General features: G+C 41.3%; 1 protein-coding gene across 1 annotated transcript; it reads right to left on the bottom strand.

Annotated features, from left to right (window-relative positions):
- Positions 1–296: 296 nt before the first annotated feature.
- Positions 297–19,239, bottom strand: LOC103697229 (galactoside 2-alpha-L-fucosyltransferase-like). The gene is made up of 2 exons (XM_039119262.1): positions 18,909–19,239; positions 297–2,074 (listed from the first exon to the last, which is right to left on the bottom strand). The coding sequence occupies exons 1-2, from the start codon at positions 19,186–19,188 to the stop codon at positions 408–410; spliced, it is 1,947 nt and encodes a 648-aa protein (XP_038975190.1). The 5' UTR covers positions 19,189–19,239; the 3' UTR covers positions 297–407.
- Between the last annotated feature and the right edge of the window lie 905 nt (positions 19,240–20,144).

Here is a 20,144-nt window from a genome sequence, read left to right as displayed (position 1 = left end):
TTCACGATGTTCGCTCAATGTAATTTGTATAAGTCATTTTGTTGCTAGAGAATATCACTAGGTATAGCATAAACTAGAAAAACTTCATGAAGAGTGTGAGAAAGGGAGGAGCAAAAGGACTTACAGACCCTTTAACAGGATATCTCTAACTGCCACACGCCAAGAAATTAATCATTTTTCTGCAATATTAAAGATTCATGAATGGTAAGAGAAATCTGCCCCGTGAAACTACACTGGATCACTAAATTTTTATTTTTTTATTTTCTTAATTTCAAGAAATAAAGAAAATAGCACAAGAAAGTTTACAAGATAAAGTAAAACCCCTTCTTTCCTAGCTCAAATAAAATTACTTTCAATAATTTTCCAACATATCACATTCTGACAGGTCTTTCAATATTCCAATATTGCTAGTGGTGGACCGGATCAACCAGCTTAAGGCCTCCAACCATGTCTTCACAATGCCTCACGTGTGGGACTACAGCCCCTAGATCAGCGCTCGTCTTTGTCTTGCAATTATAAGAGGGGGCGAAATGGAAACAAGGTTCCATTGATATGGCTCGTCGACAAGAAGGATTACCTGGTATCAATGCGATCCATGGCCTTAAACCACCAAGACCTTGAGCTACATGCCCAAATGTAGACCAGGATGATGTGATCAACACATCAGTCAAGCTCAAGAGATAGATTTCCGCCCATGCTTTCATCTGATGCATCTCCTTCCCTGTCTGCTCCACTCCTTCATGGCTTGGCTGATAGACGCTAATGATCTCACCGAAGGCAGTTGGATGCTCCCAATACATGCTCCTCACCTTCTCAAAGTACGTAGAATCCAAAGAAGTTATGAGCACAGCTGACTTGGCACCAGTAGTTGAAACCACAGGTCCATTGAGACTGATATCAGGCAGCAGCTTTTCCTCTAGAGCACATTTGAGGATCCGATCTAAATGCTCAAATGGACTGTTTTTTGCACCGAAGACTCGGATCTGCATGCCCACTCGTTCATCAGCCTTGGCTAGATAGGACTGGTAAGACCTGGTAATTAAACCCCACACTGGGTTTGTAGGGTGCAAAAGATAACGTCCCAAATGATGGAAAACGGTATCTCTCTCGGGGAATAACCGACCAAGTTCTTCCTCATATGCTGGGATTAGAAATAGGGATGGCACGAAGTATTGATTCGATCTTAGCAGCAGCCAAGGGATCTTTTGAAGGACCCGTTGATCATCTTCGCAGAAGAAAAGCTTCTCGTAGTCATCATAATCATGGCTTAGGTGGATATACACATAAGGTGGTAGGGACTTGTTTGAAGCACCATTTACTTCGTCACTGATAGCCTTGCTCTTCAACATATTTCCAAAACGCTGAGGAGATGTTTTGTGCAGTCTGCCAAACTGGTTAAGAAGAGGGAAATCCAAAGGCAGAAGCCATGAGCTATCAGGAAATGGTTCGCAAAAAAGGTCAGCCATGTGAGTACCTCTGTCAATAAGTAAGACCCTGTTTGTAAGGAGAGCGTATAGAAATGCTGAAGTTAGAGACACAATTCTGTTCCCCAAGCCGCTATATGATATATATACCACGTAGTTGCACTCTGTGGTCTCGGTGCTATGGCCAGGCTTCAACTGTTTCTTTCTTTTTCCGTGCGCATCAGGCTTCAACCATTTAATGGCTTTGTCGTATAATTCAGTGTTTGGACCACATTTTTTTTGGAGAGCTTCATGGTTTCTTAGCCTTTCTGCAAGATAACGAGAAGGAATATGGGGTGATTCTTTGCGATATAGAACAGATCGATACCTGCTCAGGCAAGATCCGTCATCAAACCCAGCAGCCAGCAGACCCCCAAGAAGTTTGTCCTTTGTGACGTTTCCTTTGAGAATATTGTCCTTTGGGACATTTTCTTTGAAAAAATTATCCTTTGGGACATTTGCCTTGAGATGATTATCCTTCGTGACATTTGCTTTGAGAAAATTATCCTTTGTGACATTTGCTTTGAGAAGATTATCCTTTGTGACATTGGAGTATGCAAAGGAACAATTTTCTTTTTTGGAGGAATATGCGAAGGACTCATTCTGCAAACCTGACAATTGCACAATTATAAGGGCATAAGCAAAGCAAACTTGGAGAGAGAGATCCATAAGATGGATATAGTATAAAAATATTGAAAAAAATTGTAATGACCCGTATGAGTACCTGAATAGGTTAAAGGAATTTTCCTCTTTCATGAGAGAAATGGAGGGGGGCCATAGGGATCCTCCAATAAAATTCTTAAAGAAGGAATATCAATTAAGTTACAAGGAGCTCGTTGTAGGGAATTATCAAGGATTTGCCACAGAAAAGTTGGAACGTGTGAAGACATATGCAGGAGGCGAGAGGGTAAACACAACCATATTGCAGGAGGTCGCTGGTTCCCAAATTTTTGAATACTGGGAATCATCATTAATATAACTTTTAAATGCCTCATTAACTAGACTGTTTTAAGCCCACGCATTTCTGTCAAAGAATTCTTGGATAGAGAAAATTTTAGAAGTCATTTTCATGGCCCTCTTGAGTACCAAAGATCAGAAGAGTATCAGAGCCTCAATAGAATCCTAATTAATCTCTGTTAGCACCTCAGAGAGCCATGACATAATGCAATGGAAATGGAGTGAACAAAAAATTTTCACAGTGAAGAATAATTGTCTATTCTTTAGCCATAGGGGAGTTATTCATTTTGCTAAACTCAACTGGAAGTTGACACTCCTAGAGAAGATCAAGATCTTCAACTAGTTGGTATTCAATTAGAAAGTCCTCACATTAGAAAACTTGAAGAAAAGAAAATTTCCTGCATCACCTTTTCACATGCTATGCGGCAAGGAGGACGAACACATCAATCATCTTTCCTAATTTATTGCTATTTGCAAATAGTTTGGCACTTCATTTCTCAAGGAATATCAATTGCCTCACTTGGTGCAGGATCTCTTGACAATAAGGACAGATCAACTTCCTAGAAGCATTCCTAAGGTCAATTGTGGCAATTAATAACGGATGTAATATGGTGCATGAGGATTCATCCAGCGCACCGCTTGTGCTGCAGTTCCTACGCATCTAAGGGTTCTTCAGGACTATTCACCCCAATCTCCTTGGTCAAACACAGGATATTCAACCCCCACGGCTGATCATCTCCTAGTTTGGCTCCTAAAATTTGACCATTGACCCGTACTGGGCAGAGATTTCCCATAAGAGAAGCTCGGCTTCCATCATCTGAAAGTCATTCCGGTCCTACTATGTTCTAAGTTGTTGCGGTGTATCTACAGGAGTGTTACACCATATCAATAGTTTATTGCAGACAATTTTAAATTTGTTAAGATGCGATCTTGGAAGATTCAGACTCTAGCTGTAAATAGATCTGAATGATTTTTCGAAAAAGTTAATGAAAAATCAACTTGGCCAGGGGAGACTGTCACTCGGTTATCTATTTTTTCTTTCTTCTTCATTTTCCATCCCCAAAATCTTTACTGATTTAAGCATTGGAGGGCCCGGCTAGAGCCAATATAGTGAGCATTCATCATTTATCAGTTGCCAGGTTCACAGAGGCAATCTACGTCGATATCCTGAGATTGGCAACGACAGATTGGTGTTGTCTGTGGGAAACAAGGGTAGAAAAGCCATGAGGCATAAGAGAAACAATGGCTTAGGGGTTGTCCAACAAAAGTCTAACGGCTCCCGGAGTGTTTCTTCCAGAGGCCACCGATGCAGGACGACTTGGCTTGCTGACTCAGCAGGTGCATGTTCTCACTATAATGGTGAAGGAGATGCAGTTGCATGTTCTTTCCCTTGTTGCAGGACCACTAGACCACCATGATGAGCCTGTCCAGCACAACAGCCATCTCCACCTTGAAGATCATGAGAAGACTCGGAGACAAAGCCATCCTCACTATCTTTCTGAGACTAGATTGGATTCTAGCGATCTCTCTCTAGGTCAGCAAAAGAGGTCTCTAAGAAGGAGGTAGATCTGGACTACAGAATCAAGGAGATGTGAAATCAAATCAGAGCCTTGCAGGACCAGAAGGTCGAAGTTGGAGACAACCTTGAGGTGATGAGAAAGCCTTCCTTCACCAAAGAGATCATGGAAGAACCCTTTCCTAGGAAGTTCAAGGTACCTCAATTTGAACTCTATGATGGTTCCGCCGATTTGACAGATCATCTCGAGAGCTGCAAGGCTCTTATGCTGTTGTAAGGGGATTTAGAGGTTGTGATGTGTCATGCCTTCCCTTCCACGCTTAGGATGGTGGCATAGCTCTAGTACTCGAGCCATTGACCAGGTTCATCTGCTCTTTCGTTCAGCTGGGATGCTAATTCGTTGGTCACTTTGTTAGCATCAGATGATGAAGAAAAGTTTTGACTAGCTTACACTCCATCAAGTAGAGGGAAGATGAGTTTCTCCAAAGATAAATTATTCGATCCAACACCGAGTTGCTGGAGGTGCGAGAGCTAGAGCATGCCATAGCAGCAGTCATAGTAATGAATGGGCTTAGAACCTCACACTTCTACTAAAACCTTTGAAAGATCTGGCAAAGCTCCTGACTTGGGCAGACAATTGTATATTAATGCTGAAGAAGCCATTGCTACTTGGAAAGAGGTGGTACAAAAGATAAGCGGTAAGCTCAAAGATAGTGAGAAGGAGGAACTGAGAAGAAAGCACAATCTTGAAGAGTGGAGCTAGCGTGACCTTGGAGCCAACTGTAAAGGCCCAAAAGGTGTACCTCTCTCAATGCATCAAGGATCCAGATACTAATATATATTCAAGATCGAGGCTACCTATATTGGCCTAAGAAACTGTGAACCTCCACGAAGAAAAGAGATATGGGCAAGTAAGGCTAATTCCATAAAAATCAAAGGCACAACATAAAGGCGTGCCTCTAGCTGGAAGACAAAATTGAAGCACTCGTTCAAGAGAATACCTTGGTCGGTACATTAATGAACATAAAAACCCTAGTTGGGACAAGTGAACCCTTGAGAGGCATTAACAAGCCTCTCACTGGGGTAATAACCGCCATCTTCTAAGGATTTGCAGCAGGGGGCTTAGGCCCCTCGGCCTCAACAAGCTAATGACCGAGATCGAGGCGTAGGAAGAACGCATCCATAGCTAATGACCAAGCTTAAGAAGTTTGAGTTTCAACAATAGCAGGATGTGGCATCAATAAAATTTAAATGCTTAAAACTTTATATTTTTTACCACTAACCTTCCATGGAACAATGTTTTAAAATTCCTCTCCACAGAAAAAAAGATGTTACAGGTTGTACTAGTCTAAGGGAACTGACAACCTTGAAAATTTCATATCTCAAAATTCTAGCGTAGACTAGGAGGCATACATGGCCAGATCACTTAAAGTGTATGCCAACTCAATTGGCCCCTATGGTTTGAGCCAGCTTGCTAGCCCCTATACTCATCCTCATGTATTCTTAAGATCTGTTGGTGCTTGAGGTGCAAGCAGACCCATTGGCCCTTATACTTGCCCTCGTATATTCTCAAGACCCGTTGGCCTCCAAGGTTCGAGCAGGCCCCTTGCACCTATACTCATCCTCATTTATTCTCAAGATCCGTTGACCCCCAAGGTTCAAGCAGGTGTTAGATGTATGCCCTAGAAGCCAATCTGGCTGACACATTGTTAATTCTAGGGACATAATTTTGTACTTGACTATTTATTATTGAATAAATAAAAGGCATCTTATCACTCATATTATTTATGTGTCTATGAATCGTCCAAGAAATTAATAAGATGATGATGCATATTCTCAAGAGTTAAGAATTTGAGTCATGTATCATTAGTGATTAATTTCTAAATGCTCCTGATCAATGGATCATCACGAGGACGGTGATCGATCCGATCAGTGCACAGATCACTTTCCTTCTGGATGGACGAGACTTGAGTTCATAGTGTAGGGACACTGAAGTGATAGTGCAGGTGCTTGTTAGAGAACAAGGGTACTGAGCGTGACCAAGACAAGAAGTCACTTGGATGTCTATCCACTCGTCAGTGACTTGCTTGATGTTGCAGTAGTATGACTGGTCCTTTGACCTGCGGTGCTTCAGCTACTCACAGTGAGGTTATTGTAGTTTTGACTATACGTATACATGGTCTCTAGTCATATGGGTCCTTGTAGTGTAGATTGGCTGTACTAAGTTCACTGTAGGAGTAGGGTATGCACTTACATGGAATCTATCGACCTTGATAGAAGAGGAGTGAACCTATGTGATTTGTTAGACTGAGTTCTAAGACCTTGGCCAGGGCAGTAATATAAAGTGGAGAAAGAGTTTTCCACTAACGAACTCGAGTCGAATAAATCTTGACATATGACAGACGAAGGGGTTTGGCGAGTTATTCATGACCTCCGTCCTGTAGGGATCCACGATAGTAGGACTGTATCATACGATAACTGCACCTAGAGGTTCATCATTCTATTCTGCTGGGTAGCCACTACATGCTGCTAGGTGTCACTGGTGGATGGTGGGACTCATAGGGATTATCTTGATGATCGATAAGCCCTAATGAGTAGAGTTGGAATCGTTCCGACCTATTGAAAGGAGTTTTCAATGATATTATGATAGAGATCACAATATATCTCACTACCAGTCAGAGTAGAACCTATGGGGTCACACACACTAGAGGCATTGACCGATCCGATGGTTGAATCGTGATTAGGAATCACAAGTAATCAATTCGATTGATAATAAGCTGAAGAAGAAACAAAGAGAATTAATTAATTGGACTTAAAACAAGAGTCCTACTTGGAGTAGGATTTCTAGAGTCCTAATTGGATTAAGACTAGGAATCCTACTTGGACTGAGATTCCTACTTGGACTAGGATTCCTACTTGGACTGGGAATCCTATTTGGAGTAGGACTAGGATTCCTACTTGGAGTAGGATTCCTACAATCCTAATTAGATTAGGAGTTTTGAATTAAATTTGGATTCCTACTTGGAGTAGGATTCCTAGAGTCCTAATCGGATTAGGACTTCGAATTCAAATTAGAGTCCTAATTGGATTAGGACTAGAATTAAACAAGTCCTAATTGAATTAGGATTTCTTAAGTCCTAATTAATTATTAATCTAATGAATCAACATGACTCCTAATTGGATTAGGATTGAAGAGTTCAATTGAGTCATGGTTCATTCAAGTTCTAATTGGATTAGGACTAGCATAGATTGAACCCAATTGATTCATGATTTGGACTAAACCAAATAGGAGCCCTAGATGCCTTTATAAGGCTTTGAAAGGAGGTGCCCTAATGATAAGTGAAGCCCTCCTCCTCTCCATCACGTGGCCACCCTCTTCTCCTCTCTTTTCAGCCACCAACAACAAAGGGAAGAAAAGGATCTTGGTGGCCTCCTTCTTCCTCCACCGTTTGGTTCCAACGCAAGGAAGAAAAAGAAGGCTGCAGGGCTTCGTTCCTCTTCTTCTCTTCATCCTTCTTCTTCCTCCTCCCAAGCACAATCAAGGATTGATTGAAAGGGAGGATATCATCCATCAAAATTATCTCTGCAAGGGAGCTAGCACCCCGGGGAGATAGAAAGCTTGGATCGGTTTTCTGCTTCGTGTGGATACCTGTAGAGGCCGGGCACTTGAACGGCTTCAAGCGAACCTTCATCCTAAACCACGAACTTCAGTTTGCGGTGATCATCTACCCGCACAAGGTGAAGATCTGATATTCTAATGTTTTAAAAAGTTTTTAATCCTTATCTATCTACGAACGGTTTTTGAACAACGTTCATGCGATGAACGGTCGATCCCGCGCATGCCTCGCTGCATCTGAATTTTTTTTAAATTTCAGCGGCATGATCGGGTTTCCAACAGTGGTATCAGAGCCTAGGCTTCGTAGATTAAGGTAAGGATTAATTATTAGTAGGCTTATTAGATCTGAAAATTGAAAGATTATGCATGCTGAAAATTTTCTGCATGCAGATTTTTTCTAGGGCGCTGATTTTTGCATGCTGATTTTTATATGATAAGATGATGATTCTAATTGCATTGTTTATGAGATTACAAAGTTTAGAATCATGATTAGCATGATCAGCAACCTATGTCATGAGATAATCAGTTAGTTTTCAGATCTGAAAATTATAATTGCTGCATGTGGTGATAATCATAGGATTCAAACCCTTTTGGTATTAAATGTAAAGACCTGCGATGTGATCTGCAATGTCATGTAATTTTTCAGATGCTTGCATGCATCTTATTTGATGTTTTGAGAGGCCTGCGTGCCTCCTAAAAGAAGATGTAATTTATTATTATTTTTATTTTACATCTAGTTGTATTTCTGTGATGTGATGTACGTCAACGATCAAGTTGAAGACAAGGCATGAGATGAACAGGGGTCTAAGCGGTTGATGGCGATTGGATCAAGAGTTGGTCAAGGATCAAATCAAGGAGGCTTGGAACAAATTCAAGAGTTGAAGACCAATTGATCGATTGACGTGCATGTGCTTGTAATACGACCTAACTAGAATCCATGATCATCACCTATTTAAAGTTTAGCTTTAATTATTGCTGCGATTATAACTGCCTGCAATGTGCCGTTTGCATGTGATGTGAATGTGAGTCGGGTAGATAGGTTTACATGTGATGTAGCAAACCCAATTGAGACCTAAATCAAAACCTCCTCAATCAAGTCGAGAGTGAACCGACATGAGCAAGTCATATTAGATTAATTGATCTAATTGGTGTCTAGAAAAGCATGAAAGGTGGTTACTTAATTAGGACCTTACTCTCTGAGTAAGGGGAGCCTCCCACCTGCTTACCTGGCCAATTGTTCGATTACCTCTTATGAAGAGCTCAAGTTGCAAACACTAAGACCTGATTAACCAATATTAAGTCTATAGGTCTTCCACCGTAGTAGAGCTGCTAAGGTCTTTCTGATGTTGATTTGTCTCGGCTGGATACAGTGGTCAAGTTGCATCGGGGGGCTGGACCTCTCTATAGACATAAGATGTTGTAGGGTAAAGGTGGGGTTGGGCACCAATAACTGTTAGGTGAGGACCCAATGACGACTTTATTCCTACGGTTATACGGTGGGTCTAACTTAACTAAGAAATGGGACCAATAACTGTTAGGTGAGGTTTTCATGGCTTAGAGACCAAGTTACACTGCAACATGCTTGAGAAGCATTGTACAAGAGTTGTACATTCATCAATCTATGTATCACCAATAACTGTTAGGTGAGGTGGCATGTAAATCGATGGGACCGCAGTACCCACTAGAAACCCTAGTCGTGTGGGATTTCCGTTTTCCTACCAGGGGAGTGTGAGGAATTCGAGAAAATAGTGGGAGTTACATTTGTTCTAAAAGACCTTAGAACAGATTAGGATCAAGTACAAAAGTCTAACTAGAATCTTTACTCTCTAAGGATTATAAAGTCAGCTTCTAGACTCTTAACTCATATCTTATAGAACAACCGTTTGACCAAACCCAATTATAAAGATTGGCTCAGCAAATTTCAAAAATAGTTTTGAATTGTGAGAAATTCGGGTATATGCTAGACCATGGAATCCCCATGTTACCAATCCGTCCGATCACTGATCAGCATAAGACGCTTGTTAAGTGGACGAACAATGACAATAATGTTAGGTGCTACACAATGGCATCCATGTTCAATGCATTACAATGCCAGCATGAGAACATGAAGACTGCCAGGGACATATTAAATCACCTGCAAGAGTTGTATGGTGATCAGAGTCACGCAGCTCGGTTTGAAGTGTCCAAGAGGCTCTTCAAAGCCAAGATGCACGATGGGCAGAGTGTCCATGATCATGGTTTGACCATGATAAAGGACTTAGAGAAGCTTGAGAAGCTTGGCATGACCATGCACAAGGAATTGCAAACGAATTTGATCCCGCAATCCCTTCCAGCTTCATATGAATAGTTTATAGTAAACTACCATATGAACAAGGTTGTATGCACTAAAATAGAATTGTTAAATAAATTGGTAACTACCTTAGGGACCTTAAAGAAGTTCAAGGGGCATCGTTTTCGCTGTCAAGTTGGTTTCTACTTTCAAGAGAGAGTCTATTTGGAAAAGGAAGAAGCCTGCGAAGAAGCAGAGTACTAAGAAAACACCAAGTAAGGAAGTTCCCAGAAAAAGGCCAATTGCAAGGAAAAGTGTTTCCATTGCATCATAGACGGACATTGGAAGAGAAACTATCCTACATACATGGAAAGCATAAAGAACATGAAGGGTGACAGACCTTCAGAAGGTTTGTCAGATATGCTCAGGATACTTAGGGACTGTTACCTATTGCTAGCAGAAATTTAATTTTTGTATTTTATTCAGCACAGAAAAATTTTTATTTGAAAATAAATTGATTCAACATGGTTTTATGATTGACAGTCTCTATCACATACATATGGATGTATCTGTGAATATATCTGAGCAAACAATGAATACCATAGGATCTAATAGATCCAAAAATGAGATGAATCTAAAGTATTTGTGGCACTTCAGGCTTGGCCATATAGGAGAAGACAGAATAAATAAATTGGAGAAACATGAGCTTTTGGGCTCATTGACTTCCGAGTCATATTTGATTTGTGAATTCTGCCTTCAAGGAAAGATGGCCAAGTTATCCTTTGTAGGACATAGGGAGGTCCACTGAAATACTTATCCTAGTACACACTGATGTGTGTGGCCCATTCGATGTGCAGGCTAGGGGTTATAATTTTTACTTCATTTACCGATGATTACTCACGGTATGGATATGTGTATGAGACACAAATATGAAACTTTTGAAAGGTTCAAAAAGCTTAGATATGAAGTAGAAAAATAAGTACAAAAACTCATTAAGGTTCTTTGATCAGATCGAGGAAGTGAATACCTTAATGGAGAGTTCCATGATTATCTCAAGGAGAATGGTATAGTTTCATAATGGACTCCTCCTGGTACACCTCAGCTCAATGGAGTGTCAGAGAGGAGGAATCGGACTCTATTGATATGGTCCAGTCCATGATGAGCTTCACTGATTTACCCTTGTTTCTTTAGATAGATGCCCTATTTTCAGCTATTTACTTGTTGAATAGAGCTCCCTCTAAATCCGTTCCTACCACACCGTATGAGATATAGCATGGTAAGAAACCAAGTCTTGGTCATCTCAAGATTTGGGGATGTCCGGCCCACGTCAAGAGACTACAAGTGGACAAACTAGAGGCTAGGTCCATAAGTGCTCGTTTTATAGGATATCCTAAAGAGTCATTAGGATACAATTTTTCATCTCAGAGGATCACAATGTGTTTGTGAGCCGTCACGCCATCTTCTTGGAAAAACAGTTTATCCTTGATAGAGGCAGTAGGAGGAAAATTGAGCTTGAAGAGAAAGTCTCTGAGAAGCAACGAGTCATGGATCCTATCGAACCCATTCATACAGAGCCAGTACACGATGTCCCTCAACCACCTCGCAGATCTAGTAGGGTCTCCCATCCTTCCGATAGATACTTAGGTATACTAGAAGAGGATACCGAGGAAATGTTCCTAGTGGGAGATAGGGATCATACACAAGATCCCAAAACCTACGACGAGGCGATATCTGATATTGATTCCGAGAAATGGCTGGAAGCCATGAAGTCAGAATTAGACTCCATGCATTCCAACGAAGTCTGGACCTTAGTAGATCCACCAGAAGGTATTGTACCTATTGGATGCAAATGGATCTACAAAAGGAAGATAGGTTCGGATGGAGAGGTAGAGACCTATAAGGCAAAGCTTGTGGTGAAAGGGTATAGTCAGCGCGAGGGCATTGACTATCAGGAGACCTTTTCACCTGTAGCCATGCTGAAATCCATCCGAACATTGCTTGCCATTGCAGCATTTCATGATTATGAAATCTGGCAGATGGATGTGAAAATAGCTTTCCTGAATGGATATCTTGATGAAGACATCTATATGGAACAGCCTTTGGGTTTCACTTCCAGTGATGGAGATCACAAGGTCTGCAAGCTGCAAAGGTCCATCTATGGACTAAAGCAAGATTCTCGGAGTTGGAACACTCGTTTCAATGACGCAATCAAAACGTTTGATTTCATCAAAAACGAAGAGGAACCATGTGTTTACAAAAGGGTTAGTGGGAGCGCTGTTGTATTTCTCGTACTGTACGTGGACGACATCCTCCTGATAGGGAATGATATTCCCATGCTAACCTCGGTCAAGGTCTGGTTGTCAAAATAATTCTCCATGAAAGACCTTGGGAAAGCATCCTATATTTTGGGAATAAAGGTCTATAGAGATAGATCTAAAAGGATGCTTGGCCTATCACAGAAGATGTACATAGAGGAAGTGCTGAAAAGGTTCAGCATGGAAAACTCTAAAAAAAAAAGGGGTCTCTTACCCCTAAGGCATGGAATTAATCTCTCCAAGAAAATATGCCCCAACACATCTGAAGAGATTCAACGCATGAGCAAGATCCCCTATGCATCAGCAATAGGGAGCCTCATGTATGCCATGCTATGTACATGACTTGATATAGTACATGCTGTGAATGTCACGAGCATATGTCAATCAGATCCAGGCAAGAAGCACTGGATAGCTGTGAAGAACAGTCTTAAGTACTTGAGAAGAACTAAGGACATGTTCTTGGTCTTTGGAAGAAGATCAGAGTTGAAGGTAGAAGGATGCACACATATTGATGATAGAAAGTCTACATCAGAATATGTGCAATGGTGGTTCAGTAAATTGGAATAGTTCCAAACAACCGATCATTATAGATTCTACCTTAGAAGCTGAATGTTAAGCCGTCTCTAAGGGTGCAGTGGAAATCTTTTGGTTTAAAAGGTTCATTGCATAGTTAGGTGTAATGTCATCAGATGTCATAACACTCTACTGCGATAACAAAGGCACCATAGCACTAGCTAAGGAGCCAAAGGTCTCACCAGAAATCGAAGCACATAGAGCGGCAGTTTAACCTAATAAACGACTACCTCGAAAGAAAATAAGTAGAGGATCAGAGAGTAGACTCCACAGAAAATGTGGCGGACCCATTCACTAAGCAGCTAAGTCGGCAGAAAACTAAAACGCATCTTGAGAAGATGGGGCTTAGGTTTATGGCTGATTGGCTTTAGTGCAAGTGGAAGATTGTTAGATGTATGCCCTAGAAGCCAATCTGGCTGACACATTGTTAATTCTAGGGACATAATTTTGTACTTGACTATTTATTATTGAATAAATAAAAGGCATCTTATCATTCATATTATTTATGTGTCTATGAATCGTCCAAGAAATTAATAAGATGATGATGCATATTCTCAAGAGTTGAGAATTTGAGTCATGTATCATTAGTGATTAATTTCTAAATGCTCCTGATCAATGGATCATCACGAGGACGGTGATCGATCCGATCAGTGCACAGATCACTTTCCTTCTGGATGGACGAGACTTGAGTCCATAGTGTAGGGACACTGAAGTGATAGTGCAGGTGCTTGTTAGAGAACAAGGGTACTGAGCGTGACCAAGACAAGAAGTCACTTGGATGTCTATCCACTCGTCAGTGACTTGCTTGATGTTGCAGTAGTATGACTGGTCCTTTGACCTGCGGTGCTTCAGCTACTCACAGTGAGGTTATTGTAGTTTGACTATACGTATACATGGTCTCTAGTCATATGGGTCCTTGTAGTGTAGATTGGCTGCACTAAGTTCACTGTAGGAGTAGGGTATGCACTTACATGGAATCTATCGACCTTGATAGAAGAGGAGTGATCCTATGTGATTTGTTAGACTGAGTTCTAAGACCTTGGCCAGGGCAGTAATATAAAGTGGAGAAAGAGTTTTCCACTAACGAACTCGAGTCGAATAAATCTTGACATATGACAGACGAAGGAGTTTGGCGAGTTATCCATGACCTCCGTCCTGTAGGGATCCACGATAGTAGGATTGTATCACACGATAACTGCACCTAGAGGTTCATCATTCTATTCTGCTGGGTAGCCACTACATGCTGCTAGGTGTCACTGGTGGATGGTGGGACTCATAGGGATTATCTCGATGATCGATAAGCCCTAATGAGTAGAGTTGGAATCGTTCCGACTCATTGAAAGGAGTTTTCAATGATATTGTGATAGAGATCACAATATATCTCACTACCAGTCAGAGTAGAACCTATGGGGTCACACACACTAGAGGCATTGACCGATCCGATGGTTGAATCGTGATTAGGAATCACAAGTAATCAATTCGATTGATAATAAGCTGAAGAAGAAACAAAGAGAATTAATTAATTGGACTTAAAACAAGAGTCCTACTTGGAGTAGGATTCCTAGAGTCCTAATTGGATTAAGACTAGGAATCCTACTTGGACTGAGATTCCTACTTGGACTGGGATTCCTACTTGGACTGGGAATCCTATTTGGAGTAGGACTAGGATTCCTACTTGGAGTAGGATTCCTACAATCCTAATTAGATTAGGAGTTTTGAATTAAATTTGGATTCCTACTTGGAGTAGGATTCCTAGAGTCCTAATCGGATTAGGACTTCGAATTCAAATTAGAGTCCTAATTGGATTAGGACTAGAATTAAACAAGTCCTAATTGGATTAGGATTTCTTAAGTCCTAATTAATTATTAATCTAATGAATCAACATGACTCCTAATTGGATTAGGATTGAAGAGTTCAATTGAGTCATGGTTCATTCAAGTTCTAATTGGATTAGGACTAGCATAGATTGAACCCAATTGATTCATGATTTGGACTAAACCAAATAGGAGCCCTAGATGCCTTTATAAGGCTTTGAAAGGAGGTGCCCTAATGATAAGTGAAGCCCTCCTCCTCTCCATCACGTGGCCACCCTCTTCTCCTCTCTTTTCAGCCACCAACAACAAAGGGAAGAAAAGGATCTTGGTGGCCTCCTTCTTCCTCCACCGTTTGGTTCCAACGCAATGAAGAAAAAGAAGGCTGCAGGGCTTCGTTCCTCTTCTTCTCTTCATCCTTCTTCTTCCTCCTCCCAAGCACAATCAAGGATTGATTGAAAGGGAGGATATCAGCCATCAAAGTTATCTCTGCAAGGGAGCTAGCACCCCGGGGAGATAGAAAGCTTGGATCGGTTTTCTGCTTCGTGTGGATATCTGTAGAGGCCGGGCACTTGAACGGCTTCAAGCGAACCTTCATCCTAAACCACGAACTTCAGTTTGCGGTGATCATCTACCCGCACAAGGTGAAGATCTGATCTTCTAATGTTTTAAAAAGTTTTTAATCCTTATCTATCTACGAACGGTTTTTGAACAACGTTCATGCGATGAACGGTCGATCCCGCGCATGCCTCTTCCACTGCATCTGAATTTTTTTTAAATTTCAGTGGCATGATCGGGTTCCCAACAGCAGGCATACTGGCCCTAGACGTGCCCTTGTGTATTCTCAAGGCCCGTTGGCTCCCAAAGCTCAAGCAAGTCCGATGGCCCCTATACTCGTCCTTGTGTATTCTCAAGGCTTGGTGGCCCTGAGGTACAAGCAAGCCACTAGCCCTTATACCTTTCCTCGTGTATTCTTAAGGCATGTTGGCCCCTAAGTTTCGAGAAGCCCCGCTAACCCTTGTACTTGCTCTCATGTATTTTCAAGGCCCATTAGCCCCTGAGGTTCGAGTAGGTTTACTAGTTTCTATACTCATAGCCGTATATTTTTAAGGTCTATAGTCCCCCGAGTTTCAAATAGATCTACTAGCTCCTATACTCGTCCTTGTGTATTCTCAAGGCCCATTAGCCCTCAAGGTTCAAGGAGGCTTGCTGACCCCTATGCTCGTTCTGATGTATTCCTAAGGCCTGTTGGCTCTCGAGGTTAGAAAAGGTCCATTAGCCCCTATACTCATCATTGTGTATTTTCAAGGCCTATTCGACCACAAAGTGCAAGCAGGCCTCCTAGCCCTTATACTTACCCTCTTGACTCTTGTATTCTTAAGACCCATTGGCCCCCAAGGTGCAAGTAGGCCCACTGGCTGTTATACTTGCCCTCGTGAATTCTTGACTCTTGTATTCTTAATACTTGACCTTGAGGTTAAGCAAGCCCACTAGCCCTTATACTCATTCTTGTGTATTTTCAAGACCGTTGGCCCCCAAAATCTAAGCAGACCTGCTGGCCCTTATACTTGACCTTAGGAAGAAGCTCTTTTCTCTCTTTGAAGCAATACTCTTCTCTAATAAAGTAATTTGTAATTATCTATCGAGTATACTAATGGACTCTTCGTTGGCTTAATCATTTCATAAAATTTTTATACCTTCTGCTCATAATTTATTGTGGAATCAGTCTCTCTCCATCATGATCTCCTATTTATCTCACCTTTTCAAGGACAATATGATATGGTGACCTCATCTCTCAGCACTAATCCAATTTTGAATATTCACAAATTTATCTATTTATAGCTTATCTGGGCCTTCTGGTCTCGTTTATGTGATCTTGGAAACTTGCGTCTCTAGCCTAACCTAATCTATCTTGGCATCCTAAAGATGACCTCGAGCTACACTTCTGGTAATAGGCAAAAAAACAAAAGGGGCGCACACAAAAGAAAATTTTTACGTTTCATTTAAAATAACATTTGATTACAACAGGATGAAAATCAAATCAAACAGCAACAGGTCTCTTTTCGAAAGAAAAGACTATTGAAATTATTGGCTATTGCAGCCCTCACCCGGCTTGATTCTTTGCCTGCCTTGACTGATGGACTCCATCTCGTGCGTGCAATCATAAAAAAACAACAGAAAAGTGCTCAGGTCAGTCGAGACCTAGTCGTCGACTCTAGAAAAGTCACCAGACTCAGGTGACCACCCTTCCCCTCATCCCACACCTCTGTAGGGGTGCGAAAAAGTGAAAGAGCGAGGCGTACAGAAGTCTATTGCTTGGGGCTCTATGGCTTCCCATTGTCCCCATCACTGCACCATGCCTTCTCTTCCTCCTCGTCATTTCTTCGTATCTAGGGTTTGTTGTTGCTTTCGGTGAATGGGTCGAGGCCGTTGAAATCTGCCCAGAAAAAGAGCCTCAATACTTGTCTCTGGCATTCATCGAAGACTTCTACAAAGGCCTCCACCATAGTTAGAGCAAGCTGCATATGGTTGTTGATGCCTTAAATGGCTTTATCACATGGAGAGCTTTCTTATCTGTCTGAGCGACCTAGAACTAGGTGACATTCAGCTCCTCCTCTGCAACAGCTATCTAGAGTATCATTGCTTGGGTTCGATCGTTCTTATTGACAAGCCTACTTTTGAGGGATCCAACTTTATTTCCGCCTCAACAGCTTTCTTGCTAGCCTCCCGCAAGGCCAGTCAAAGCATCTTCACTTGGTTTCGGAGGCACTGCTCCCTAGGAGAATCTGTCATATAGGGAAAAACCTGCAGGGATGCCCACCCCTTTCTATAAAGCTTTGAATAGACAAGATTTGATTTAATCGGTCATCGCTCCTTCCGGATCGACAAATAATTGTTGCACCCTCATTGCACCAAATAGTCAGTGGTGCCTCAAAGAACAGAGTGCTTGGACTTATCATGAGATGCAGCACTACTCAAGAGTTATTGTTCTCTTTAAAGTAGCACAGATATAGATAAAACATTACTTTCTTCGCCTGGATGGCGAGGAATATCTTGAGATCGAAAGTGGGAGGACCAGCATTATGGCAATTAATAACTGGTGTGATATAACATATAAGGATTTGTCCAGCTATAACCTGTGTTATGGTTTCCGCATGTCTAAGGGTCCTCTAAGACTTTTCGGCCTGATCTCATCAGGCAGACATAGAGGATAGGCTGAACAAACCAGAAGTATTCGAACCTCGAGGCTGATCTTTTCCTAGCTTGGCTCCACAACCTCAACCGATGACTTATGTTGAGCAGAGCTTTTCTGCAAAAGGAATAGCTCGGAGGATTCTTTTTTTCACAACTCGCTGTTCTCTTTTTTTCTTTTGTCATACAAAACAGGTCTCGTACCTCGGCGGACGTAGACCGGAGGGTTCCAGGAGAAACGTTTGCATTGAAATAGAGGTTATCGATTCTTGAGCCTTGGTCTTTCATTTGGGTCAAACACTCCTTGCTCCTTTGGGTCCGGTAATGGCCATGCAAGCTCAATAGCAGCTCAACCAGATCCGCTTGTGAACCAATCCGTTGTAAATATTCTCTCTTCCATTTCTCTATCAATAAAAGTGGGTGGGTAAACTTCCCTTTTCATAAAAAAAAAAAGGTTTAAACAGGTTGATCTCAGGCCTGGAAATCATCATTTAGAAATCAAGTCTGGATCAAAAATTTTGACTCATTTATTAATCAGGTCATCCCGATCGGTTGTTTCCTAGTAGCGACCAAGGTACTCAATTTTTTTCCCCTCAAAAGAACCATGGCAAATTGGTTACCAAAAGAAACAAAACCAAGCCAAATTTTTAATAGAAAGACAGATGTTTCTTGTCCCCCGGTACTTGCTAGGACCATGATCTCTTGTCACCGAGGCCCAGTTCTGGGGTCCGCGCGTTTGTTCGCTGGCGTCATGAATGAAAGAAACTGTGTCGGTTCTGTATTTGTAAGCATCCCAAAATGAGGCTTAAAAACCCAAAAGAAAAACCCAACTTTCTTGACGGAGATCGCAACCCAAACAAACTTAGGAAATCCTAACATTCTTATCAAAAATCACAACTGAAACATTTTACGTTTAAAGATGGAATACAACAGAAAATGAAAATTAGATTTAAAATAATATCAAAAATATATTCCACGAGAAAATGAAACGTGCAAAGAAAAACCAAAGACTAACAAGATCAAGAAGCCTTGTTAATGAAACCCGTCAAAGCCACCACCTCAAGAAAATAAGAATCCGAAACAGCTTCTTCACGTAGTAGGGTAAGGTTGTACCTGGTCCTCTCAAGATATTGCAATGTTGAGTCTGATGCACTGAAACCTTTTATTCCGAAAAGGATAGAAAGACAAGTACATACCTTGTTTTGCCCTTGCTGCCAAGCCAGCTTCCCTTCGTAGGACTCCTCTAGTTCCACAGTTACAAAGTTGCTCTTTGAACGGGCTTCGACCGGAGACAAAGACGAGGAGCGGCAGCGCAAGCATCAAGAAGAAAGCAGGGAGGACCACGGTAGGCCTCAGCAAGCCCCAAACAGGCTTTTCCTCCAACCCGGCTTGAGAAGTCCCCTCCGCGCTCTCCGGGTTGTGAGAGCTAGTTGCTATGGCTGGCTGCTTCTGCCGCCGGATCCGTTTTGTGTTCATCACCACTCTCCTCTCTAATCCCTAGACGAATCCGAGCGGAACAGTAAGTAGTATGGGATATGAACGGAGGGAAGGGTACTAGGAAAAGAGATAAGAGGACTTTGTTTTGTTTGTACCCTCTGAGTTTTGAATAGCGACGGTGAGTTGGATGGTTCATAGGCACGTACGTTTTTTATTTCTCGTTAATGATTGGGGCAATAATCTGCATCCACAATTCCCTCCGGCAGCCTTGGATTCATTTGACAACTCCTTGATTGGTTAATAGCTGAGGGTTCTATTTAGGGACCATGTATACGTCAAGGATGTTGATTTCTAAGTAAATAACAAGGTAACTAGAAATGGAATAACAGAATAATTTCATTGAACAAGAACAAAGTTAATATTGTAGGAACCTAAGTGCCATCTGTTTTGTGAAAATTATTACTATGAGCTTCGGGATCTCAATGAAGTTGTCTTTAAATTAAAACAGTAAATAAGAATTACAGAAACTTACGTGCCATAAGTTTTGATGAAGATGATTACCGTGGATGCTACCCACCATAGTGAAGCTTATTAACTTCTTTTTTAAAAACAGTAAATTAGATTTATAGAAACACAAGTGGCATGGAGTTTGATGAAGAATAAATTTGGTCGAAATACAAAATCCAATATTCCTGTCTAAATCTGTTAGAATAGGAAGTAGTTACCACAGAGGATAGAATTTATTTAATTTTTTGAGTGCTTGCACAGTGGTCTTCTTTTCTGCCCGAATTCTTAACTATCTTGTTATTGCTATTGCTTGGGACAAAATTAAACTTTTACTTTTGAAAGAATTATTTAAATAAATTAATTGAATTTATTTTTGAAATCTTTATGACTTGATTTAGTTGATTGACCAAGTAGCCTTGCTTGTGAAGAGTTTCAGACAATGAAAAAGAAAAGAAGAAGATTCGGAACAAGGAAAAATGAAATGAATG

This window comes from Phoenix dactylifera, unplaced genomic scaffold (genome assembly GCF_009389715.1).
Source record: "Phoenix dactylifera cultivar Barhee BC4 unplaced genomic scaffold, palm_55x_up_171113_PBpolish2nd_filt_p 000516F, whole genome shotgun sequence".
NCBI lineage: Eukaryota > Viridiplantae > Streptophyta > Magnoliopsida > Arecales > Arecaceae > Phoenix > Phoenix dactylifera.
The sequence above is the reverse complement of the archived record's forward strand: the minus strand, read 5'-3'. Positions and strand labels throughout refer to the sequence as shown.

Excerpts from the sequence above, each read along its gene's own strand:
- LOC103697229 (XM_039119262.1), bottom strand. The coding sequence starts at position 19,188 with ATGAACACAAAACGGATCCGGCGGCAGAAGCAGCCAGCCATAGCAACT. Across the intron at positions 2,075-18,908 it reads GGCAGCAAGGGCAAAACAAG|GTTTGCAGAATGAGTCCTTC; the intron begins GTATGTACTTGT and ends TGCAATTGTCAG.